This window comes from Lepidochelys olivacea (assembly GCF_965140295.1).
Source record: "Lepidochelys olivacea isolate rLepOli2 genome assembly, chromosome: 17".
Lineage (NCBI taxonomy): Eukaryota > Metazoa > Chordata > Testudines > Cheloniidae > Lepidochelys > Lepidochelys olivacea.
The window spans coordinates 20,278,510-20,304,870 of NC_140427.1; the positions used below are offsets into that span (position 1 = coordinate 20,278,510).

General features: G+C 44.5%; 1 protein-coding gene across 2 annotated transcripts; it reads left to right on the top strand.

Moving 5' to 3' along the window:
• The first annotated feature begins 353 nt into the window (after positions 1-353).
• On the top strand, positions 354-25,683 carry LOC311532338 (schlafen family member 9-like). Of its 2 annotated transcripts, none has more exons than XM_084650706.1 (5): positions 354-649; positions 9,825-10,921; positions 14,072-14,200; positions 16,279-17,002; positions 21,583-25,683. In XM_084650706.1, the coding sequence occupies exons 2-5, from the start codon at positions 9,832-9,834 to the stop codon at positions 22,391-22,393; spliced, it is 2,754 nt and encodes a 917-aa protein (XP_084506832.1). In that variant the 5' UTR covers positions 354-649; positions 9,825-9,831; the 3' UTR covers positions 22,394-25,683. The 2 variants fall into 2 exon arrangements, with proteins under 2 accessions (XP_084506832.1, XP_084506831.1); XM_084650705.1 differs by lacking the exon at positions 354-649 and adding an exon at positions 5,062-5,336.
• The last annotated feature ends 678 nt before the right edge of the window (positions 25,684-26,361 follow it).

Consider the following 26,361-nt stretch of genomic DNA (forward strand, 5'->3'; position numbering starts at 1 on the left):
CGGCTCACCAGGCTCCATGCCGCGCTCCGCCATGCTGGTCTTTACGACCCCACTGACCCTTCCTGGCAGCCAATCACAGCGCCCCGTCTGGGTCACGGGTCAGCTGACCCAGGCGGCGGGCGGGGCTCTGGAACCTCGTTGCTGCGCCGAGCGGGGGGCGGGGCGGGCTCCGGGAGGAGCTCGGGGCCCGAAGCAGGAAGGGGCGGGGTCTAAGCAGGAAGGGGCGGGGTCGAGGCGGCGGGAGGTTGGGCTCGGTCCAGCAGCGCGGCCTGGCCCCCGCCCCCCCCCGGACACGGCGTGTGCCCGCCGCGGCCCTTGCCTCAGTCTCGGGTTTGTGTCGCCCAGAGCAGCGACTGCGTCTTGGTCGGGGGGGGGGCGATTTATAAACACAGAGGCGGTGCAGCAGTGGGTGTCACCGCGCACCCTGTAAGGGGATCCCGCTCTCCCGCTGGCATTGGCCTGTCTCAAGCGATGGCTCCGGTTACAGGGCGTGTGGCGACACCCACTGTTTCCTGTCCCCTCATGCGCCAGTAGATTGGTGCGTCTCCGAGGTGCCACAAGTCCCCCTTGTCTGCTCATCAGAGGGGAGGGGCTAGCCTCCGCCTGTGCCCCTGGGGCTCTGGTTAAAAACAGAGGCGGGGTGATTGAGGTAAGAAAGAGCTGGTAATTAAATTAAGGGTCTGGAGGAGACTACAGAATGCGGGGAACTCGGAAGAAATATAGCCGCGTTCTCTGAGCCAAGGTTACATTCAGAAAAGAGGGAGATGTGAGGGGGACAGGTGAGAAGAAGGGGCCAAAACCAAGTGAAGGGTTAGCAATGGTATCGAGAAGTTCCCACTCTACCTGTGGTAGTTATGTGGCCCCATCACTGTAGTATCCCAGCGCTTCACACTGTCTAACCTATTTCTTCTCACAGCCCCTCGGAGAAGTAGAACTGTGCTATTATCCCCATTGTACAGATGGGGCACAGAGGCACACACAGACTAACAGCCAGATTGCCAAAGGCATTTAGGCACCTAATGGGATTTTCAAAAGCACCTAGAAAGTTAGGTGCTTTGTAAACCCCACTAGACGCCTAGCTGCATTTTGGGGTGCCTAAAAACCTTTGAAACACTGGCCTGAGGTCATTCAGGAAGTCCAAGGGGAAATAGAACCCAGGTCTCTGAGGGCTAGCTTTCTGTCCACTGGACCAGCCTTTCTCTCTGCCGCATGCTGCAAAAAAAAGAGAACTCTTATACATGGGAGCAAAACCAAGAAGGCCAGCTCTCTGAGACTCCCAGGCTATTGGGAAGGATGTCATGGTTGACAGCATGAAAAGCAGCACAGAGGTCAGGAAGGATGAAGAAAGAAAGAGAAAGAATGAGAGTCAGATGAGAGGAGATCATTTAACAGGTTCTGCCCCATGCTGGGCTGTAGAGCAATGGCTGCTGTGAAATTTTATATTTTAACTGAAAACCATTTTGTTTTGTCATTTTTTGTTCGGAGTTTGGGAAAAGGAAGGAATGAGAAAGTACTGTATGAGTATCAGATGTGTTTATGCCTCAAATTCTTCAGGTTTCAGCTGTATTCAGGCCAATTCAAGAACAAAGAACAGAAATTGCATCCATAGAGTCCATAAAGTTGATTGTTATTGTCACGATTTGTATTATTTGTGATATTGTATTATTGTGTCAATAGCCTCTGTTTGCCAGAAGCTGGGAATGGGCAACAGGGGATGCATCACTTGATGATCACCTGTTCTATTCATTCCCTCTGAAGCACCTGGCATTGGCCACTGTCGGAAGACAGGACACTGGACTAGATGGACCATTGGTCTGACCCAGTATGGCCATTCTTATGTTCCTATTCACTGCCACCATCTGCGCTCAGCATTGTTCAGAATATGCCAGAAAATATAGTCCCTGAGCCAATGTGTATCAAATAGTAGCCCTGGATAAGATGGCTGAAGATAGTTAAGTATGAAGTGTATAATTATTGAACACATGTTAATATCCATGAGTGGAGGCGCTGATGGCAATAGAAGTTTTACCTGATTAAGGACTGGAAGATTTGACCGTCCAACTTTTTTTTTTTTTTTTCGAGAGGAAGAGCTGCCCAGAGCTCCTGTGCCTGTTTATTTTCCTTTCCTGCCTGCAGTGGCCCTGATATACCTCAGAAGAACTTTAAAATGTGGAATTTTCTTGGTGTTTGGTTTTAAATATTCACCTGTGAGAACTTCAACTCAGTCATTGTGGTGTTGTTCTGAAGAGCCTTTTAGAAAGTAACTAGCCTTTAAACAGAAGTGAGCAGTGTTGCCAACTCTCATGATTTTGTCATGAGTCTCATGATAATTATTGTTTTCTTTAAAGCCCCAACTCCTGCAGTCAAGTGGATCTGTGATGATTTCAGCCTTCCTTCTTAAAGAAAAAAAGTGAGTTTCTGGCCCTCATGGCTGTGGAGAAAGATTCAAAATGTGACCCAGTGCACCCTCAAGGCTCAGAAAGTAGAAAGCAAATAAAAAGAACACCAAATCTGTTATTTTTAAACACTCTCATGATTTTTAAGCCAATCTCATGATTTTTGGTGAGCCTGACTCATAATTTTTGAACATTTGGGATTGGCCATACTGTGAAAGTGACTTGAAAGTGTCAGTTTCACCCCTGGTTAAAGTCAGTTTCTAGTCTAATATTTGTAGTGAGGTGTCAAGGTTCCTTCCCCACTCTGAACGCTAGGGTACAGATGTGGGGACCTGCATGAAAAACCTCCTAAGCTTCTCTTTACCAGCTTAGGTCAAAACTTCCCCAAGGTACAAAATATTCCACCCTTTGTCCTTGGATTGGCCGCTACCACCACCAAACAAATACTGGTTACCGGGGAAGAGCTGTTTGGACACGTCTTCCCCCCCCAAAATATTTCCCAAAACCTTGCACCCCACTTTCTGGACAAGGTTTGGTAAAAAGCCTCACCAATTTGCCTAGGTGACTACAGACCCAGACCCTTGGATCTTAAGAACAATGAACAATCCTCCCAACACTTGCACCCCCCCCCCCACTTTCCTGGGAAATGTTGGATAAAAAGCCTCACCAATTTGCATAGGTGACCACAGACCCAAACCCTTGGATCTGAGAACAATGAAAAAGCATTCAGTTTTCTTACAAGAAGACTTTTAATAGAAATAGAAGTAAATAGAAATAAAGAAATCCCCCCTGTAAAATCAGGATGGTAGATACCTTACAGGGTAATTAGATTCAAAACATAGAGAACCCCTCTAGGCAAAACCTTAAGTTACAAAGAAGATACACAGACAGAAATAGTTATTCTATTCAGCACAATTCTTTTCTCAGCCATTTAAAGAAATCATAATCTAACACATACCTAGCTAGCTTACTTACTAAAAGTTCTAAGACTCCATTCCTGGTCTATCCCCGACAAAGCAGCATATAGACAGACAGACCAGACCCTTTGTTTCTCTCCCTCCTCTCAGCTTTTGAAAGTATCTTGTCTCCTCATTGGTCATTTTGGTCAGGTGCCAGTGAGGTTACCTTTAGCTTCTTAACCCTTTACAGGTGAGAGGATTTTTTTCTCTGGCCAGGAGGGATTTTAAAGGGGTTTACCCTTCCCTTTATATTTATGACATGAGGTATCACCCCTAGAGCCCCAGGCAGGTGCAGTATAAAGTTGCAGGGCCTTTCCCTAGTAGGATGTTTCCAAACATTAAATGATCTATTCCAAGCTTGGTGAACTGCAAAAAGTAAATAGCCTAAATGATAGAAAGTAATCTAGATTTTTTTCTACAATTGTTTCCATTGTTATATTCAAGAGTAAGCATATGCTTTAAAATGTTAAGCCTGATCAGTGTCCCTTAAGTGACATGACACAAGATGTCAGAACATGTTAGTATTAGAGCTGAATGGGTCTCATATTTATTTAATTTTCTTTCTGTATATAGGAATTAGATACAGTGCTCCCGTCAGCTAATTTCTAAATTATTGTCTGGAAAAAAAAAAGTTTTCAGGTGCCTAAGTAGCCCATGTAATCACAGTTAAAGTTGTCCCCATCCCAAAATCTGAAATGGTGCCCCTGCATGAACTTCTTAAATTCTTTTTTGAATCCCATTATAGTTTTGAACTTCACAACATCCCCTGGCAATGAGTTCCACAGTTCTCATCTGCTTGTTTGGCAGATTCTCACACAACCACCTCCGTGTCTTTTCCCGTGCAGCCGCCTTGGCATGTTACAAGCTTCCTGAGCTCATCTGTAAGGGTCCCTACTCTATCCACATTCAAGTCCCTCCTAAAGACCCACCTCAGCCATGCTGTCTAGAGTGACTTTTGTTGATTTTTAAATAAAAAGGGTGTAAGTTGCCTATTGTTATTTCCCTTCCTCAGAGCTCTGTTCCTAGGTTGGGAACACCTCCTATCAGGGACTGTCCTTGTTAAGTGTTTGGAAAGTGCCTAATACATAGTGGGCACCACTGCAAATAAATTATGATGAAGAAGAAGAAGAAATCGTCCTTGGGTCTGGTTCACTGCTTGTCTCAGAACGGGTTAGGCATGGAACGTGGGGCTGTACTCTGAAAACTGACTACGTCAACCTATCAGTCACTCCACTCAGCAGGTCAGGGCAGTATTCAGAGTCAGGGCTGCTCACTTGAGTGTTTAACTTCTAATGGGAACTGGGTGCCCAGATCTTTCTGGGAGCTTTGAAAATCCCACCCTTCACCTTCAAATACTGTACAAATTAATTAATCCTCACATCCTCCAGGTGAGGTCTGTGGTATTAGCCTCATTGTACAAATGTAAGAGTGGAGGCAAAGAGAGGTTAAGGCCTTGTCTACATGCAAAGTGGGACCAAAATAACCAGCTGGGGTTTAATTCACACCTTCAGGTATTTCAGTGCATGTCTCTGGGGGTGGACACTCTTATAGCAGAATCACAGGGTCCCATCCCAGGGGGTAGCCCTGTTAGTCTGTATCCACAATTTCCTTGGTTGAAAAGAAATCAGATGACGTTTTACAGCATCCTGTTTCTGGCTTCGGGCGGGGGGGGGGTAGACCTCAGCAGTTCCTGGCCCCCTCGCCTGTCTTCCTGCTGGCAGAGCTCTTCAGGGTTAGCCCCGCGTCTGCTCGGCGCTGTGGGTCCAACTCGGCCGGTTTTGTCTCTGTCGCAGACTCCGCCCTGTCCGCTCACATCAGGAGCGCTAGGACCCAGGGCCAGAGCCGCGGGGGGCAGTGAAATGAACTGAGGCCAAGAGGAGCGTTTCTTGCAGCGCTCGGGAGGTGGGAAGTTGAGATCGGCTCCGAGAGGCGCCTTGTCTGCGTCGGCCGAGCAGACTCCGAAGAGCAGAAGAGAAGCAAGGTCAGACTCGCTTCCCCTGGGCTGGGGGGGGGCGGAGCGCGGCCGGCCCCCCCCGGACACGGCATGTGCCCGCTGCCGTGTGTAATGATCAGCCCCGCTACTGATCCCGTGCGGGATTTCCAGCCGGCATCTCCTAGGTCAGAAACCCAGGTTGGAAGGCTCCTGGGCGGCCCCCTGCTCGGGAGCACTGGGGCAGGTCCTTGGAGTCAGTCTCGGATTTGTAAAAAGAACAGGAGGACTTGTGGCACCTTAGCGACTAACCCATTTATTTGAGCAAAAGTTTTGTGAGCTACGGCTCACTCCATCGGGTGCAGCTCACGAAAGCTCATGCTCAAATCAATGGGTTAGTCTCTAAGGTGCCACAAGTCCTCCTGTTCTTTTTGCGAATACAGACTAACACGGCTGCTACTCTGAAACCTCTCGGATTTGTGGTGCCCAGAGCAGCAATTGTGTCTTGGTCTTTGTGGGGGGCTGATTCTCATTTACACTAAGACCACTTTACACCCTAGGAGTGTAAAGCGGCCACCGGTGCCAGAACCGGGCGGACCAGGGAGCCATGCCCCCCCCCAACAAATGAAACATTCCTTGTGGGAAAATGGGGGGGGGGAGGGGACATGTGGGGTCACGTGCCCCCGAGATTTCCGCCCGGGTTCGCGCCAGAAGTTGGTCAGCGGGAGCCTGTCAGCACTGTGCCAAGGCGGGAAGGGACAGGGCTGCCTCCAGCCGCAGGCCGGAGGAGGGGAGCGGGGATAACCTTGCCTGTGTCTTTGTAGAGCTCATCCCTTCCCTCCCCACTTCCCTCCTGCGGCTGGCAGCAGCTCCCCTCCCTCCCCACCTGCACAGCACTGAAAGTAGGGTGACCCTATTTCCCCAGGGAAAACGGGACACAGGGCAGAGCTGGTCTGAGCTGCTGTCTGAGCCCCTTCCAACCCAGCTAGAAATGTAGATTTTACTATTGCTAAACTCTTTATCCTTTTACTTCAGAAACACTTTGATTAAAAATAGAAGTCATGAATTTTCAGATCAACTTAATATGTCAGATGTTTCTAAAAGGAAGAGATCTGTTATTTTACTAAAAGTTTTAAAATATTAAACTTTTTATTTTGATAAGAATTTGACAAATAATCTATTTTGGAATCTTTCTGGGCATAAATTCAGCCATGTTTCTGGATTCATCTTACTGCAAAACTGATTTTTAAATCAATTTCAAATATCTGACATAGGAACAAAGGAATTGTCATAGTGGATCAGACCCAATATCGGGTGGCCAGCACCAGATGCTTCAAAGAAAGGTGTAAGAACTCCACAACAGACAGATGTCAGATAATCCCCCTTCCCCCCCACATGATGTCTCATCTCAACCTCTAATAATTAGAGATTCATAGATATTTAGGTCAGAAGGGACCATTATGATCATCTAGTCTGACCTCCTGCACAACGCAGGCCACAGAATCTCACCCACCCACTCCTGCAATAAACCTCTCACCTATGTCTGAGCTATTGAAGTCCTCAAATCATGGTTTAAAGACTTCAAGGAGCAGAGAATCCTCCAGCAAGATTTGCCTAAACTCTGAAACATGAAGTTAATATCCCTGCCAATATTTTTGTTAGCATGAACTATTATAACTCTGGATGTTCTTGTTACCCATTTATATGTGCACTCCCTCTTAGAATCTTACTAAATTCTTGGCCTCAGTGACGTCCTGTGACAACAAGGTCCATAGTGTACACTTTGTATGAAAAAGTATTTACTTTTATTAGTTTTTGAATTTGTCACCTTTTGATTCAATTCGTGCTTCCTTGTTTATGTGTTATGAGACCAGGAGAACAGAGCTTGTGATCTATCACCTTGACACCATTATTTTATGTCTTTATTGTGTCCCCCCCTTATTTGTCTCCTTTCTAAGGTAATAAAACCAATCTTTTCAATGTCTCTTCACCAAAAATCTCTCCTGTGTTCCCAGTGATTCTCATTGCCTTTCTCTAACTGTGCAATGTCCTTTTTGAGATGAGCGACTAGTATTGTACACAGGGTTCTAGATGAGGCCACATCACTGATTTATATAAAGGCATTATAATATTGTCCATATTATTCTCCACCTCATTCTTTATGCATCCTCACATATTTTTGCTTTTTAGACTATATTTGCACATTGAGAAGGAGTTTTCATTGGTGCCCAGGTCCCTTTCTTTAATTAATACAGTTAATTCAGAATCTTGTAAGGTGTATGAGTAGTTTAAATCTTCCCTTCCACTGTGCATTGCTTTGCATTTATCAACATTGAATTTCATTTACCATCCTGTTACATATTTGTGTAGCTTAGCTAGGTCCCTCTGAAATACTTCACAGTCCTGTCTGGTACCGACTAACTTAAAAAACTGTTTGTCATCTGTAAATTTTGCAGCCTCACTGCTAACCCCTGTCCCGGGTCATTAATAAATATATTAAACAGCCCGAGACCTTGTGTGGAATCTTGAGGCATTCCACTGTTGGCTGTTGCTAAAATGAAAGTTGACCATTTAATTCTACTTTGTTTTGTCTCTGAGCCAGATTTTTTTATCCATGATACTTGGCCTCTTTTTCCACAACTATTTAGTTTCTTTTGTAAATTTTTTTCGTTAAAATGACTTGTGAAAGGCCTTTTGAACGTCTAAATAAATTATGTCCACTGGTTCTCCTTTGTCCACTACTTTGCTGACATTCAAAGATATAAATAAATAAGAGGTAATAAATTAGTGAGAGATGAGTTTCCTTTGCAGAAACAGTGCTGGTTAGAGCCTAAGTTTAGTAAGAAGAGGAAGGCAGGTTGTAACGGTCCTCACTCAGGCATTGGTTGGGAAGCATGGCCCAGGCCACAATCTGTGGCTGACAGCGGGGTTGTTAGTATGGGAGCCCAGGTCCTCCCACTCCACTGGGCTGCTACCCAGGACCCTTTGAGCAACCAGTGATCTGGCAACTGAGGCTGCTTAAGGCTGCCCTCCCTGGGCCACTTCCTATTTCACCCGCTCCCCACTAGGTCAGCTCAGACCAAGCCTTTCCCCTGATAGGGGAGTCCAAATCAAGAAAATAAGAGGAGATTTCCAATGTCCACATGCAGGGGAGAGGGGAATACTTCTGCCTCTGGTTGTTTCGGGGGTGGGTTCTCCCTTCCCTTAGGGAGGGCCCCTTTGGGGCAGTTGTTTCAGAGACTTCAGTCTTCACAGTGCACGGCTGGAGCTCTGGGCTGCAGATCTGCTCTTTTCCAGGTCTGCCCTCAAATGAGCTGTTTCCCTGTCTTTTAATTCCTCCATCAGATCATGGAGCATTTGCTGCAGGTGTGGCAGGGTGGGTGTGGCTGGGCCCAAAATAATCCCTTAGCCCCTTGTTACCCCGTGTGGAATTTGTACACTCCATCACACAGGTCTTGGGGTTAAGATAGCAGAGTGGGGCTCAAGGGTACTGGGTTCTATTCCTGGTTCTACCATTAATTATGACCTCATGCTTCCACCATAAACCCTTACCACACCCCACACTTAACATGAATAGTGTGGTAAATCTATTGCATGCTGAGGTTGTGATGAAGGTTTTGTATTGTACTGCAAAGCTGGTTAATCTATTGGGTATATGTCTTTTATTAGTTGGAGGCAGAAAGCAGTCCTTGTGATGATGCAGAGTCTGTTGCTGTTAGTGGCAATGTGCTGTAATCCTCTCCTAACTGTGGTGCATACCCACTCATAGGTACTGACTCTGTACCTATGGGGCTGGAGCACCCGTGGGGAAAAAAATAGGGGTGCTCAGCACCCAATGACAGCCCAGCCTGTCAGTTTCTTCCCCGTCCTCCCCCCCGCCCTGTGCCTCCTGCCTGCTGGGATCAGCTGTTCAGCGGCATGCTGGAGGCGCTGGGAAGGGAGGGGGTGCAGCGAGGGCCGGGTGCACTCAGGGGAGAGGGAGGAATGGGGGCAGGAAGAGGCTGGGTGGGAAGAGGCTGGGCAGAGGTGGGGTCTTGGGGCAGAGCAGGGATCAAACACGCCAGGGAAATGAGGAAGCCAGTGCCTATGTATCCACTTACTATTAGGATAGTTACCTTTTGCTTAACACAGCTTAACACTCATCAGTAGGTCTTATCTTCTGGTAACCGCTATGACATGCCTCTGCACAGTTTCATCCAGAATAATTCCAACACCGTTTCAGTAGATTGAACTCCCTAGGTAATAGATTTTATAACCCTTAACCAGCATCTTGGCTTTGCATCCTTTCCATTTGGTCTCTTTGTTACAATAATTTTATACAAAGATTTTTTTTTCACTTTGGCCATATGTGAACTGCATTATTTATAATTGCATTTTAATAACATTAGAATTAAAAACAAAATGACCCCATCAGAGTGAGAGGTTTACCTGCTAATGTACCTCCTCAGAAGAAGGTACTTTCATGGGACAGCCAGGTAGTGTCCTCCTGCTGCCCACACTTATTGTTTTAAGTGAGAATTATCCTTTCCCTTGTTTCAGGAACAGGATGGCCACGGAGGAGAAGCATCCATGTGTTGACCTGAACACTAAGTATCCTGATGTGGTTGTAAAAGTTGGAAAAGTAATTTTTGGTGAGACATACAGGAAGGAAAAGAACAAACAACACATCAAGAAGAAACAAAAAGAGAATATCTCCCAAGCAGCGTGTGCATTGTTGAACTCAGGAGGAGGTTTGATAGAGGCAGAGATTGAAAATGAGGGCTACAATGAAGGAGATGGGCTTGGGAAGGATATAGAAGATTCCTTTACAGAACTTATTCCATCTCAGATGTTTGCAGACTACTTTGAAAGCATTAAGCAAAACAGCAAACTTTTAATCTTTGTTAAATCATGGAGAATTGAAGTTTCATCTTCATCAGATATTTCATCTTCATCTCGTATTTGCAGCCAGAAAACAGGCTTGTACCAGAGATGTGGCACTTCTGTTAAACTCATGAATTCCAGTGTTGCTGCACAATTTTTCAAAAGGAAGAAAGAGTGTTCCAGGAGAAGATCTGATGAGACACAGCAAGGAGCTGAGAGAGCCGTCCTGAATGGTTTTGAGGAAGAACATGACTCAATTGAAAATATTTTTAATGTACAGCACCTCACCCATGGTGAGAAGCTGAACTTCTCTGAGTCGACACGTGTTGACTATAAAGAGTTTGCTTCAGCAGACAACCTGAACATCATCCAGAAAGACATTGAAGACAAATTACCAAAGTACATCTCTGCTTTTGCAAACACACAGGGGGGATATTTATTTTTTGGTGTGGATGATGAGAGGAAAGTTGTTGGTTGCAGAAAAGAGAATGTAACAGCCAATCAGTTACTCAGGATAGTAGAGCGTGGCAGGCAGAAGGTGCAGCACGTCTTCCATTTCTGCAGTTCTCGGCCAGAACTGATTGTTGTCCCTAAAATCCTGAATGTACGGGATAATCAGGGAAACTTGTATGGCTATGTATGTGCTGTGAAAATTAAGCCATTTTGTTGCGCTGTGTTTTTGCATAATCCCGACTCATGGATCGTGAAGGATGACCGATTTGAAAGATTGATGGCCAAGGACTGGATGGACCTGATGACAACACCTGACCCAGGTCCAATTATTTTAAAAATAAAAGTATCATAGTTTATTTTTTCCATATTAAAATTAACATCAGCATTTGTAGCATGGTAGCACCACTGTTGGCTTGACAAGGAAGTGATCCTAAAATTTAAAATCAATGGTGCTCCAACCCCAGAACGCTTTTCTTAAAGTGACACTGCCAAGTTAAAATTCACACGTCTGTCAGAATTTATTTGACCTGTTTGCTGTTATAACCAAGGTTACCACATTTGAAAAATCCATTTGTTTACTGTGCTCACGAGACAACACTGTGTACACAGCCATTTGGTTTCTCCTGTTTGCACAGGTGTTTCAGACAGACAACAAGGAAAGAGAAGTATTTAGGCCCGATTCTGCCACCCTTAATCACACTGAGTAGTGCCCTGTGTGTTACAGGGTGAGGTGGGCTGTTCGGAGGAGCTCAGGACCCAGCTGCCACCAGGGGGGCTGGAACGATTTGTGTAGCGGGGGTGCTGAGAGCCATTGAACCAAACTGTAAACCCTGTGTAGGATGGAAACCACTTCAAGCCAGGGGGGGCGGCAGCACCCTCGGCACCCATAGTTCCAGCCCTTATGGCTGCCACTTGTGCCTGGGTTCCCTTTCACATCAAGTGACTTCAGGCTACAGCAGGGTCTGCCGGGTAGAGGGAAGCAGGATATAAAGCGCTTACTGTTCACGGTAAGGGAGAGAGATCTGAAGAGGAAGCTCCACAGGGGCCTGGGTCAGCAGTGTTTCCTCAGGGAGAGGGACTGGGGAATGGAGCCCTGGAGGGGGTTGGTGGACCACTGCTGGAAGAGGGTGGACAGAAGTGCAGTATTCGGTTATAACCCCCCATTAAACAGTTCCTAAAGTATACTCATCCATAGGCCATGGTGAAAGAGATTCCATCAGTTTGTCCCGATTGAGGGATGTGACTCAGTTAATTTAGACCAAATTTGTCCTTCACCATCCTGGGGCCACTTCCATTTTCTTACTGAACATTATTGAGCTACGGGAGAATCTTCGAGTGGAGGCTACAGAAGTCTTTTATTATTATTACCATTTATAATTTCTAGGAACAAATAGAAGGTGTCTTTCCCAAGCTCTAGACAACCTTAACATAACACACAGGGAATCAAATATAAAATCAAACCCTCATGCCAATCATATGGTGTAGGGCAGTAAATAACTAAAATTCTTACAGCATGGGAAAAATACTCCACCCTTATTAAATAGTTCCTCTCTAGCAAGATTGCCCTCTGAAGCCCCACACCCCCAATGAACAGATGAGCCTTTCAGCATGTCCTGAAGGATCAACAAATATGGACTATTTTGAACCAAGGTTGGGGAGCGAGTTCCAAAACTGAGAAGCCCTCAAAGGGAATACCTTGCCAGTCACCCCCACTGTCTTCTGTCATGAGAACTCAGATGCCGACGCCAGTCTGAGCTGTGGTGGTATGGCCTGAGGTGAAAAGTGTCTCTCCGTTTGGGAGGTCCCAGGCCATTTAGGACTTTATAGGTCAAAAGCTACACCTTAAACTCCACTTGGAAACCCAGAGACAGCAAGACAAGGCTGTGTGATATGCTCACAGCAAAACACGCCATGGAAGAAGGCGACTTATCCTTTCTCCACTGTCTTCAGTTTCTGGCTTGATTTAAGGTGCAGCACACTGTAGACAGGTTTCAGAGTAACAGCCGTGATAGTCTGTCTTCGCAAAAAGAAAAGGAGTACTTGTGGCACCTTAGAGACTAACCAATTTATTTGAGCATGAGCTTTCGTGAGCTACAGCTCACTTCATCGGATGCATACAGTGGAAACTGCAGAAGACATTATATACACACAGAGACCATGAAACAATACCTCCTCCCACCCCACTGTCCTGCTGGTAGACACTGTAGACACCCACTCTTGAGGTGATAAAATCACAAGTCATGGTAGTGAGAGTCACAACCAAAAGATAAGATGTCAACATCCTGGTTAGATGCAAGCAGAGGAAGCCATTTTGGCTAACCCTCCAACTGTAACTGGGAATCTAACCAGAGTCCCAAGCAGCAAACAAGAATAACAAACGGTGGACAAACAACATCTGTTAAGCTATGTCTTCATTACTAAAATAGGTGTCTTTTTGTACTAAGATAGATAGCTCTCTCGATGTAAAAACACATTTATACAAAGGCAACAGCAAAAACATGGCCTCACAAGGGCAGACAGAGTCTTTGTCCAAAATTCCAGTTCCGTTCCCACCTTATCAACATCTGATAACTGTTTTATCTGGATTGAGTCTCTTGTCCATGTCCTAATCTCAACCAGATGCAGGGAAACACAACAACCACATCATCTGAATTGGAAGAGACAGTATGAGAAAGCCACAGAGAAGATATCACAGCCCACACTTCCTCATTAACCCTCCTAGTGGCTTTATGCACACACTGAACAAGAGGGAGAACAAACTGGAATCCTGTAGAACGACATGAGAGTGCTCTCCTACCCTTTTGGTCGGTTGCAAAGAGCATGCATTTATTGAATACTTGATAAACATATTCTGTGCCAATATAGGTCCCTGCAGTATCACCCAACTCAATTTCAGCTACATGTGCAAAACTGGGGAGGTCCCTCATCCTTAATCACATCACAAATGGTGGAAACCTTATTAATGACCAGCCTTCTCTTCATCAGCATGAACCAAAGATCAAAGTCCTTTTCTTCCAAGTTCACACTCCTGAGAGATAATTAAACAAGAAACCAATGGGAATGAAATCAAATATCTTGGTCCTGATTTACACTTGCTAATGACCTTTCCTGCCTTTCTTCCCCCACTTGCTACCATAGGCATAAGGGAACCCAAGGTCTGGCAACCAAAACCCCACCTCAATGTCTCCATATCTTCAGTATGTAGCAGAATTATTCTACCGTTTCAGCCTCGCTAAAGTGAAAGGACACTGCTGCTGCAGCTGGGTACCCAAATAAGAACCTTTAGTTAAAATAAATAATCTCATCTCATTTTGAGAGTTTCCACATGGTGCTCATGCTAGACCAGTGCATTTACCATGCAAAACCCACACCAATTATGAGAGCAGCTTAGAGCATGCTAGGTAAAAATTCATATGGGGGTGATGGGGTGAAATAAGTGTGTTAATATTAACTTTAATTTACTTTTAAAGAGATTTCAAATTTAGCTGAAGTTCTGAAGACTGTGCTCAGTCTGTCAGGTGCATCCCCACTCTCCAAACCCGTGTTTTCCAACAAAGGCCTCACATGTCTGTCTGATCTGCGAAAAGCTCTATTTCCAGGTATGTCTCTTTGGTCTGTAATGTTTTGTATTAGTCTATTTCTGGCATCTGGACATTGATGGACATAATGATTGAAGGCATCCAGTTTAGAAATGATTAGAACTTAATAGAAAAAAATATATTCTATGTATGTAGAACACATGCTTTTTGAAGAATTGAGGACTGAAGGCAATGGGGACATATAAATTGGTTAAAGCAGACCAACTGGTATGTCTTAACACTGACCTATCTGAATCCTCCTTATCTCTCTGCCAACCCTCCCTCACCATGGCTAATTTATGTAAATGTGCGATCTTATGTGAAGTTTAATATTTATTCCAACATTTTTCATTTTTCACACAAGAAAGCTGTGGGTTCTACAGAATTACTGTGTTAAGTGGCTGTCCCTAAAATCCAAGTGTGAATTCCCTGCAGCCTCTGGGGTGTCAGACTCTTAATATGTGAATTTAGTTTTGGTCGGCTGGATTTTCTTAGTATTTGCACTTTATTCACTTTTTGATGTCCCTTTTACAGTTGGTTGAACTAACTGGAATAATAATGTTGATTGCCTTTAGGCGCTTTTTAGGCTAAGGAATTGTTCCTGAACCTTTCCTCATTTCTATGTATACATTCAATGTTTGTAACTATTTGCCGAATAGCTACAATGAATACATTTCAGACTATGGGTTGTTTATAATCAGTTCATATTGACTATTCATTATTCATTTTTTGTTATTCACAATGTGTGGTTTAACACCTATGTCACACCTTGTTCTTTCCACTCCCTGACTGGCTGAGGGAACTGTTTTAAACAGGACAGTAAATAATCATAAATAATGAACTTCTCTTGTAAATTTACAGAGGAATAATAATTTGTCTGAATGCTTGTAAGAAAGTCAGGATGCTCCAGTAATCCAGAGACAAAGGAGCTCACCCAAGGACATGCAATGAGTCAGTGGCAGAGGCAGGATTAACGCTCATGGGAACCTGGAAGGACAAGCACTGAGTTGGGATCTGGTGACCCAAGCACGTACAGCTCCCATTGAATTCAGTTGCAGTTGTGAGTGCTAGGCCCTTCTAAAAGTCAGGCCCAAAGCATCCCAAACTGGGTACCCAGAAAATGAGGAATACATAGTTTAGTGGCCACCTGTGGAAAATTCCGAATTAAGTGACTTGGCCAACATCATATTAAAAGTCTGTGGCAGAACCAGGGATAGAACCCAAGTCCTCAGGGCAGCTGTGAACGTCCTCAACTATCAGACCATATTTTCTCTTTCTGCAGTCTCCCACCTCATTCACCTCACGTCTTCCAGCACTGAAAGTAATAGTGCTATGCCAATTTTACACCAACCCAGGATCTGGCCCAGTGGATGTTATGTAGTGTATTATTCTGTTGTATGGAGATGTGGCTTCCTCGACTCCCCATGTGAATTAGCCATAGCACCATTACCTTCAGTGCTGGAAGATGTGAGGTGAATGAGGCAGGAGACTGCAAAAAGAGAGAGCCACCGTTCCAGACACGTAGCCTAGGGGGTCAGTCGGGCTCCCAGTGGGGGAACCTGGGGGCAGCCACAGAGCTGAGAGCCCGGGCTCTCAGCCCTCTCCCCCTCCCCTCCTTGCCCCTCTTCAGTTGGTGGAAGCACTCCTGGTGAGGACATGCACCACCAACAGAAGGAGGGTTGTGTGGACATGAACCACCACAGTAATTACTGTAAGTCGACTTAACATAGGTTGACTTAAGTTTGTAGGGTAGACATGCCCTGAGCAGAGGCACCAAGGTATTAGTGGCCAATGGAGTCTGAAATCCCCTTCCATCCCTACAGGGGGTCCCTACAGAGTATGGTTGAGACTCATTGGTGGATGATTATGGGCAGGGGGTTGGGGTAGTGTGTCAGGAAAGCTTGTTTGCCATTGCTCCTGCTGTACTGGTTTCTGTGCAAAATAAGACTTCGATCTGCAGGGTTGCCAATCCAACATTTTTAACATCAAGAAATTCAGTTGGAATAATTTAAAATGGTATTGCAGTGTCTAACCAAAAGAAAAAAAAAGAAAATAGTCATAAAATTTGTTAATGTTTTTCTAATTCTCTCACTTTCTAGTGTATTCTAATAAAATAATATACACACCAGAAAACCTCACCAAAGGGCTGTTTTCAGAGTATCCAGGGCTGGAGAATTTAATGAACGAGCAAATGGAAGAGCTGCAGGCATCTCAGGGACTACTGATATTTTCAAGGAGCTGGGCTGTAGATATCGGATTGCCAGAGAATCAGCAAGTTGTCTGTGATGCTCTCTTAATAGCTGCAGGCAAACACCCAACGCTGTACACTGTGACTCAGAAGGACTGTTCTGCGAATATGTTTGAATATGCAAGACAAACTGCTCGTGCATTGAAACAGAAACTGGTAAATGTTGGGGGATACACTCAGAGAGTGTGTGTGATTCCCCATCTCCTACAGCTTGGAACCAATGAAGAAGGAAATACAGAATTAGGTTTGCAAGTTAAGTACCCTGCTAGCTACACTGTATCCCAGAAGGACATGCCAAAATTACTGGACTCACTTGTGATAATCTTACTGGGTTTTAGGTCTTTTTTAAGTGACAGCCTTGGGTGTGAGTTTTTCAATCTCCTCACTATTAAACAATATGAGATACTTTCAAAAGATCTCCACAAATGCAGGAAGCTGTTTATCTATGGCCTGCCAGGAACAGGGAAAACAATAGTGGCCCTGAAGATCATCGAGAAGATAAGGCACATGTTTCGCTGCCAGTCTGATGAGATTCTCTACATTTGTGAGAACGCGCCACTGAAAACCTTTGTGAGGTGAGCATTTTGTATGCAACTCAAACCTGTGCCCGTAGTTAATTAATAGTAAATGTCAAAGGGGCATTGAAATTGGGGAGAAAATGTATGTCAGTAGCCAAAACCATTTTTTTGCAAAGTAGCAGATGTTTCAGGCTCTGTCTACAGTGTGAACAATGACATTCAATTCACCAGCAGCACAGCTCCCCACAAAGCAGGGTTAGAGGACAGGTGGGAGAAATGCCCGAACCCTATCTAAACGAACAGTTTCCATCATACCCATCTCCAGTGGAGTATTATAGGTTTTAAGGTTGCCAGCATAGGCACAGCCTGAGATGATACCACAAGAGAGAGGGTAGTTTTCATGTTACAGGACAATCTGGACTGTTGTTATGGTATTTGGAAGGCCCTTTATAACAATCCACTGTAAAACATTTTGGGCCAGATTGATCTCTCCGTTGGCACAGGGATGTGGAAACTGCACCTCTGCGGGTCAGCTAACCTCTTGCAGACCAGAGGGGATTCACCTCTAGGGGAGGGCAGGCAGGGTTTCTATTGATAGGCTCCACTGGGGACTAAATTGGGGGAGATCAGCTTTGATTTCTGCTGGATGTTGTACAGAAGCCTGGCTGACAGAGGCTGTAGCTGGGATGTGCTAAAATCAGTGCATCTCCTGCTTGCTTTTATTTTTTAGGCTTCAAGGCTCTCCAGTTTAGGAGAAGTTGCAGCCCTCTTTGGTGCATGTATGGTACAAAATTACATACCTGAATTCCAACACTGAATTCATACATACAGCTGCACCAGCATTTACAATGGTAGAGACACTACTGTGGACGGGGCTCAGGTGTTTCAGCAAGTTGTCGTGTTGACAAAGTGCTGAAATGTCCGAGAGCCCGGTCTATACAAATGGTTACATTGGTGCTAGAATGGTGGTGTCACTACTCCCATGCTTAACGGTTTCAGAGGAGTAGCCATGTTAGTCTGTATCAGCAAAAACAACGGGGAGTCCTTGTGGCATCTTAGAGACTAACAAATTGATTTGGGCATAAGCTTTCGTGGGCCACTTCATCAGATGCATGGAGTGGAAAATACAGTAGGCAGGTGTAAATATACCGCACATGAAAAGATGGGAGTTGCCTTACCAAGTGTGTGTGGAGGGGGGAGGGGAGGGTCAGTGCTAATGAGGCCAATTCAATTAGGGTGGAAGTATTAAGGGGCAGTAACCCACTTCCCCCTTAATTGAATTGGCCTCGTTAGCACTGACCCCCCACTTGGTAAGGCAACTCCCATCTTTTCATGTGCTGTAATATATATATATATATATATACTGCTTGCTGTATTTTCCACTCCATGCATCTGATAACGTGGGTTTTAGCCCATGAAAGCTTATGCCCATATAAATTTGTTAGTCTCTAAGGTGCCACAAGGACTCCTCATTGCCCATGCTTAAAGTTAGCCATGTTCTTAAGTACCTTAACTGAATCGGGGCCTGGATCAGTGCACAGGCAGAAATCCATCAAAATGATGTTGAATGTTCTCTTTTATTGGGTAGAAAGAGAAACATTTGCCAGACTGTGACCCGATTCACCTTCTTTCAGGAGTATTATAATCAATTACTGAGGCACATAGTAGTTGATGAGGCCCAGAATTTCTAGTCAAAGGGTAGTGAAGATTGGTACACAAAGGCTAAGCAGCTCACAGAAGGAAACGATGGTCATGAACGTGGTATTCTCTGGATTTTCCTGGACTGTTTACAAACAAGCCACACTTTTCTCTGTGGTCTTCCACAGCCAAGAAAACAATATTCTCAGGAATGGCTAACCAAAAGGATCCAGAATGCCACTCACATATACAATATTATGCTCCAAGGGATGAAAAATCTTGTAGAAAATCCACAAATAGATATTCCTGATAAGAACTTAAAAAGGGCGCTAAAGAAAGCTGAATGTGGCCACCCCCTGCCAGGAGGTGATTATAGGGAAAAAGAAGTGTAGGTGAATCACTGGAATGCGTTACCTAGGGAGGTGGTAGAATCTCCTTCCTTAGAAGTTTTTAAGGTCAGGCTTGACAAAGCCCTGGCTGGGATGATTTAATTGGGGATTGGTCCTGCTTTGAGCAGGGGGTTGGACTAGATGACCTCCTGAGGTCCCTTCCAACCCTGATATTCTATGATTCTATGAAGCTACTGTAGATTGTAATACTGGGAACTGTTTGGTTAAAAGGCAGCCAACCAACAGGCTTGTCTTCTCAAGTAGCAGGCACCTCCTGCTTGTTAAAGGATATGAAGCTATTCTTTTTCTAGGGTTTATCAAAGAAGTGATGTGTAGCACCCACATGTCAAAGCCACAAAAGCTAAGGTGGGAGTCCCTTATCACTCCTCCCCCTCCTTTCTTCAAAGAGGAGAGCCTTAGTTTCAAACCCACAAGAATTCTAGAAATATTGTGATTGAAATGGATTTATTTATAAACATTCTAAAGGCTCCATTCTTTTAATTTTCATGCTAATCAACGGAACTAAAGCATGGGATTAAAGTTAAGCACATGCTTAAATGCTTTGAGGAACTGTAGTCATAGAGTATTAAATCTCATTGCCACATGGCTTCATAACATAGCAGTTCAGTTTGCCTTTCCTGTGATGATCAGAGTCTTAGATTCATCACCAACCAGAATTTGTAGCGCGTGTGAGAAAAACTGAAACCTGGATTTATGGCGTGTCCTAAATATTCAAAAGCACCAGTGAAAAGCGTGTAGCAAGTTTCTAAAATTAATCTGTCATAAATCTGAGCAGGCATCCTGAAGCTGGGACACTCAACTGAGAGTCTTGTTTCCATGGAAAGCAGACATTTGAAGTGGAGGTCAGCAGCTGAAAATGATTCAGCTACTTGTGGCTAGTGCTCATTTCTGTTTCCTTGGAAATGGATCTAAGATCCCGAAAATAAGTATCAAAGTGAAAACTTTTAAAATAGTTCCTCCTCCCTTCTTTTCTCCCCCATTTCCCCAGGAATGCGAATTTTGAAAGGCCACAAGCAGCAGTTCAGAGCGATGATGTAAAAAACCAGATTTTAATGGCCTGCTGAGGAAGGGCTGCTTTAAAAAAACCCAGTTTACAAGCCTATGTGTGGAAAAAATGCTTTAAATGGATAATATTATATTTTAATATATTACAAGTACACAGTCACTCTGCACCTTTTAATAGAAGGTACATTAAGCTCCTTGCAATGAAGCTACCATACAACTTGTCTATAGCAAGGCAATGCAATTAGAATGAAAATATTCCTGTCTGTAGGTTTCAGAGTAACAGCCGTGTTAGTCTGTATTCGCAAAAAGAAAAGGAGGACTTGTGGCACCTTAGAGACTAACCAATTTATTTGAGCATAAGCTTTCGTGAGCTTCAGCATCCGATGAAGTGAGCTGTAGCTCATGAAAGCTTATGCTCAAATAAATTGATTAGTCTCTAAGGTGCCACAAGTCCTCCTTTTCTTATTCCTGTCTGTATGCATCCCTACACAAAAAATGATCTCAAATAATTTTCAGATCAAATTTGCTACATAACTAGGGCCCTACCAAATTCACGGTCATGAAAAATGTGTCACGGATCGTGAAATCTGGTCTCCCCCCTTGAAATCTGGTCTTCTGTCTGCTTTTACCCTATACTATACCAATTTCACAGGGGACACCGGTGTTTCTCAAATTGGAGGTCCTGATCCAAAAGGGAGTTGCAGGGGGGGTCACAAGGTTATTTTAGGGGGGATCACAGTAATGCCACCCTTCTGCGCTGTCTTCAGAGCTCAGGGGCCAGAGAGCGGCGGCTGTTGGCCAGGCATCCATCTCTGAAGGCAGCGCCCTCCTGGCAGCAGGGCAGAAGTCAGGGTGGCAATGCCAGACCACGACACACTTCTGCGCTGCTGCCTGCAGAGCTGGGCGGCTGGACAGCGGCGGCTACTGACTGAGGGCCCTGCTCTGCAGGCAGCAGCGTAGAAGTGAGGGTGGCGATACCATCCCAGGTCACCCTGACTTCTGCGCTGCTGCTGGCGGGGAACTGCCTTCAGAGCTGGGCTCCGGGCCAGCAGCCGCCGCTCTCCAGCCGCCCAGCTTGGAAGCGGTGCCACCAGCAGCAGAGCAGAAGTAAGGGTAGCAGGACGGCAACCCCCCCTACAATAACCTTGCTACCCCTCCCCCCCACAACTCCTTTTTTGGGGTCAGGACCCCTACAATTACGACACCATGACATTTCAGCTTTAAATAGCTGAAATCATGACATTTGCAATTTTAAAAATCCTATAACCGTGAAAGTGACCAAAATGGACTGTGAATTTGGTAGGGCCCTATACATAACAAACTCGAGGAGTGCAGATTTCTGGTATAATTCTGTGTTCAAGGTATGTGGGTATCTGGGATGCATGCATTAGTCTTGGTAAGAGTCAGTTTTTTTCTTAATAAAGTCAAAGTTTTAATGGGATGGGAATTGGTTTTGTTGGTATGCTGCAAATCTACAGAAAAATGATTTAACTGACACAGCATTCAATCTACATTGATTAGATTTAGAGAAGTACTTTGCAGCACACACACTAATATTTATCAAATATTTTATTTATATTGTAGCGAAAAAGGAATTTGCCAGTCTGTGACAAGAGTAACTTTCATGAAGAACAACTTTGAAAAGGTGAAACACATAGTAGTTGATGAAGCACAGAATTTCCGGGAAGAAGATGGCTGTTGGTATAGGAAGGCTGAATGTATCACCCAAAGTCATAATGAGCCTGGTGTTTTCTGGATCTTCTTGGACTATTTACAGACAAGTCACCCTTTCGTATCTGGTCTTCCACCTGCACGTCAGCATGACCCTGTGGAATCACTAACCCAAGTGGTCCGTAATTCCACGGACATATACGACATCATAAAAAAACAAATGGAAAGGATTGTACAAGATAAAAAATTAGGAAATGTTCCTTATGAGCGTTTAAAAAACTTGTTAAGTGAAGCCACATGTGGTCACGATGTATCAGGTGATTATACCATAAAAAGAAACTTAAATATGAACGAAATAGCAAATTATGTGGCTAGACAATGTTTTAGCTATTTACAAAAGGGCTACTCAGAGAAAGAGATTGCTATTCTGTTCAGCACAAACGATGATAAAAAAAAATATGAACACATAATAAAAATAGGAATGAGGAAATATAGGCTGAATCCAGTTTTCCAAGAAGCAGATGAAATACAGGGAAAGCGTATTATTCTTGACAGCATCCGTCGCTTTTCTGGCCTAGAAAGGAGCATTGTGTTTGGTGTCAATCCGGTCTCTACCCAGGACAAGATTTCTGACAACCTTTTACTCTGTGTGGCATCCAGAGCTAATTTACACCTCCATTTGCTGTTTGAAAAGATCCCCAGTGGTTACTCAGGAGTTGTTTAATAACCCATCTAGGGTTTGCCTACAGTTCTAGTAGTGCAGAGAGGATGAGCTATATTCATGATATGGTTTTTGGCCCATGGTTCCAAATTTGCAAAATGGAGACATTTCACAGTCCCTAGCTAATAAACTACCTGAGACCTGCCGATGCACAATAAAACAGAAATAAAGTGACACGGCATGCAATGGGCAATTTGAACCACTGTGGGGCCTAACTACTGTTGAGAGTTTCCATGGACTAGTGCAGCATCTTGTTTAGACTTTGGTTGCATGAGAATGAACGGGCAAGTGGTAGGCAACACGTTTTTGGAGTGAGTGCGGGGACTGGAAGAGTTCCTGGGTTCTAGTCCTCACCTTACCACTTCCCCAAGGCTACACTGTGCAAGTAAGTCATTTGAGCCCGATTTTCAGAAGTGGCTTCTGATTTTGGATTCCTGGGTTGTTGTTTTCTGGGTGCCCAGGGTTAGATACCTAGGCTCCTACATCCATATTTAGGCTGTTAAAGAAATATAACTGGATTTTTTGAAAGGTGGTTAGCACTCCAAACGCCACTGGACATTAGTAGGAGCTACAGGTGCTCAGCAACTCTGAAAAAGAGGATTTTTTTATATTTAGGAACCAAATGTTAGATACCTAGCTTAGAAATGTTTGGCCCTATGGACATGTTTTCAGATACGTTGATCACCCACAGCTCCTACTGAAGTTTTAGGTGCTAAGCACTTTTGAAAATCAGGTCTTGAGTTTCGAAAGCTGGGCATACAAAATGAGAGGCCAGTTTTGAAAATGTAGAACTTAGTCTCTGCCTGGTGTTGGAGATAATATTTCCCTGTCTTCCACAGGGGTGTTGCGGCGTCTTTACAGTTTGGTGACCTGTTTGAAATCCTCTGGAGGGAGACATTAGAACATTACTAAGCATTAATATTATTGAGCAACTGGAGCAGACTTCAAATTCAAATATTTTATTTGATGCTGCAGTTGGTTCCAAGAGCAGTTAGCTCCCAAGGTAGCCAGCCCAGATGGAATGCTACAAGGCAACCAGAGAACCCTGGAGGAGGAAAGTTTGGAGTGATGTAACCTTGCAAGTTATTTGGCATAGGACAGGACTGCATGGTCCAAGGAAACTTTGGTAGCCTCAGAATATTAGGGGTGAAATACTAGCCCTCTTAAGTCAATGGAACCAGGAGTTCACCCTAGGTTTGAACCTTGGAATGATGAACTTCAGATGCTATATAAAACATTTTTAGGGTAACCTGTGAGAGCAAACAAAGGTTTGGTTTGGTTACTCAATGCAAACCAAACCACTTCTTACATTTGGCTCATAGTTCAACTTGATTGGTATTTAGGAATAAGTAACTAGCAAAACTGATTAATTTGCACTTATATTTGAGCGAGGGAAAGCTTATTCAGATCTACTTACATTCACTACTAACTACAAAAGTACAGCCCTGGGTCTTGGGTCTTTGCTGGGTTCTCTTTTCTTCATTCTCATTCAGAATTTTGGTTCCTTCCTTAATTCAACATCTATGTTCTATAGCCAATGATTGCCTACATCTTTGGAATTTGATAACTGAGTTCTTCAGCAAAATATGTGGAAGGTTTTCTTTTTAAGAGAAGTGAGTAGGTGCCCAAGATTTACATCAGGCTATGATTAAACTCAAGGGAAGTCATTGGGTTTAACTAGAGTCAGCCTTGATTGGGAGTTTGCACCCAGTTTGACCGATGTGTTAGGCTAGATATCCTTCTGATCCTCAAGTAGCTACAGCTTTCAGTAAACTTTTTCCATCTGCTTGGGCTGGGAAACTGTACCCCTTCCTTTGTGACCTCCTGTCTGGATCACTGCAACTCACTGTACCTAGGGTGACCATGTCTGCTTTTGCAATACCTGCTACTGGTCTAGAACTATCTAGGTGGCCGTATGGCCCTCCTGATCCCTGGAGTGTCTGAGCATCTGTATGCAACAGCAGAGTCTTCTCAGCAATTATGCTCCACAAAGAATTCCAGGTCATATTGAAAATCTTGGTCTTAGTTTGATAATACCGGTTGACTGCAGCTGCCCAGAGGAGATCATTCCAGTGGACAGAAAGGTGGTTTCTTAGATAATTTTCAAAGCCATCCATGGAATAGGCTCAAACTATCAGACTTGCTGACAGAACTTGAGAGTGGAAGATAGAACCCCCTTGGCAGTCAGTTCACGATCCAGTTTTCTATGCCCCAGCCTGAATGGAGTTTTACTCCAGGAATGAATTTGGCGCAGTGACTTTATTGCCTTTTTTTGGTTTTAAGCTATTTTGTGCTTGTCCTTATAGGAATGAACTATGAGCGCATTGTCTGGCTAGAATTTTTGGTTGCGTTTGAATTGGCTGCCAGCTAACTCAAACTAAATAACATAATTGTAAATTCTAATGCTGAACCTCCACAATGCTCAGCTAGGAACAAAGTTTGTGTCCTGGGTCTAGATTAGTTTTTACAATGCAATGTATTATTTCCAGGGTTTTCAGTCTGTGGGTCACAACCCCGTGAGGAGGGTGAGAAAAGGAGTTGACGAACAGGTTTCATGGAGGTCACGAACTCACTCATTTTTGCCTTCCTTTACCCATTTTTCAAAAAAAAAAAAAAAATGTTTCCAGCCTTCACCCTTGTGGAGTGTAAACAGATTCAGTGATGCCTGCTTGAGTCTGCGGACAGCCTAAAACAACAGTTCTAAGAGGTGTGAACTGCCCAGTTCATCTCTTACCAATGCCCTGCGGATTCTGCCACTCCGAGGGCATGGAACGTGGCATTTTCCCAACAGGACAGAGAATTCAGCATTTTTGCTAATAGCACCACTTTGCTTTCCGGTTCCCTGCTGAGAACCTGCCCGCAGCTACCTCTTGCGCTCAAACTTTCCTCTTGAGGGGTAGTTACGTGGATTACAGTGCCTGCTCCCCAGATTGTTCCACGCATCCAGGCGCCAGCATGGCCGTCACTACCATCCTATCCCCCCCTCCCCCCCCAACCTGATTTGCTTGTCCGGTGGTAAGAAAAATAATAAACCAGATTCCTGATTATGTAGCACATAATTTACCATTTTCTATCAGACTATTGATTTTCTGCTTCCCTGCAGCTACGCAATGGCTTTATACATGCTTGGATTCAAATTTAGAGAACTGTACGCTAAGATTCCATTTGTTAATATGTCAGGTGTTTTCTTTCGTGGATTTAAAATGGGTCCGTGCTAACTACATTGCTTGTCTCAAACATAAAGAATCTGTCTGTAAAATCACATGAAATAAATCTTAATTTACAAATTGCTATTTGCGTCTCATTCTGCTGCTGTTCTCTCCTTCACAATGCTCACATTCAACCTCCCCAATCTAACCAGATATGTATATCTCAGGGTGAACCATTGGCCATCCCCTTAGAGTTGCAAATTGGAGGATTGGGCCCAAAGAAATCTGAGGAGGTTCAAGAAGGACAAGTGCAGAGTGCTGCACTTAGGACAGAAGAATCCCATGCACTGCTACAGGCTGGGGACCGACTGGCTAGGTAGCAGTTCTGCAGAAAAGGACCTGGGGATACACATACACAGTCCCCGTCCACTCACTGAGTAACAATACAGACAGGTCATCGGCGGGCAGGATTGAACCTGGGGCCTCGAGCTTAGTGCGTGAGCCTCTACCGCATGAGCTACAAGCCATGTAGCCCTTAGCGAAGGCTGTAGAGCAGACTCATTCCTCTCTCTCTAAGTGGTCTCGGTGTCACTAGATGGGACAAAACCCCACACCCAGGGCAGGAGGTGTGTGGGTTACACCTGCACTCTGCAAGCAAACTGTTCTGTGATAGTCACCCCAGAGAGGGATGAGGAGAACGCAGGACAAGGTCCCCTAGTTGTGACGGCCAGCCATGAGGGGGCATTGTATACTATATCCTACTACTGTACCATAAATGTTAATGGGAATACTGTCCTTCCATTCCAGGGAGCTCAACGAGAC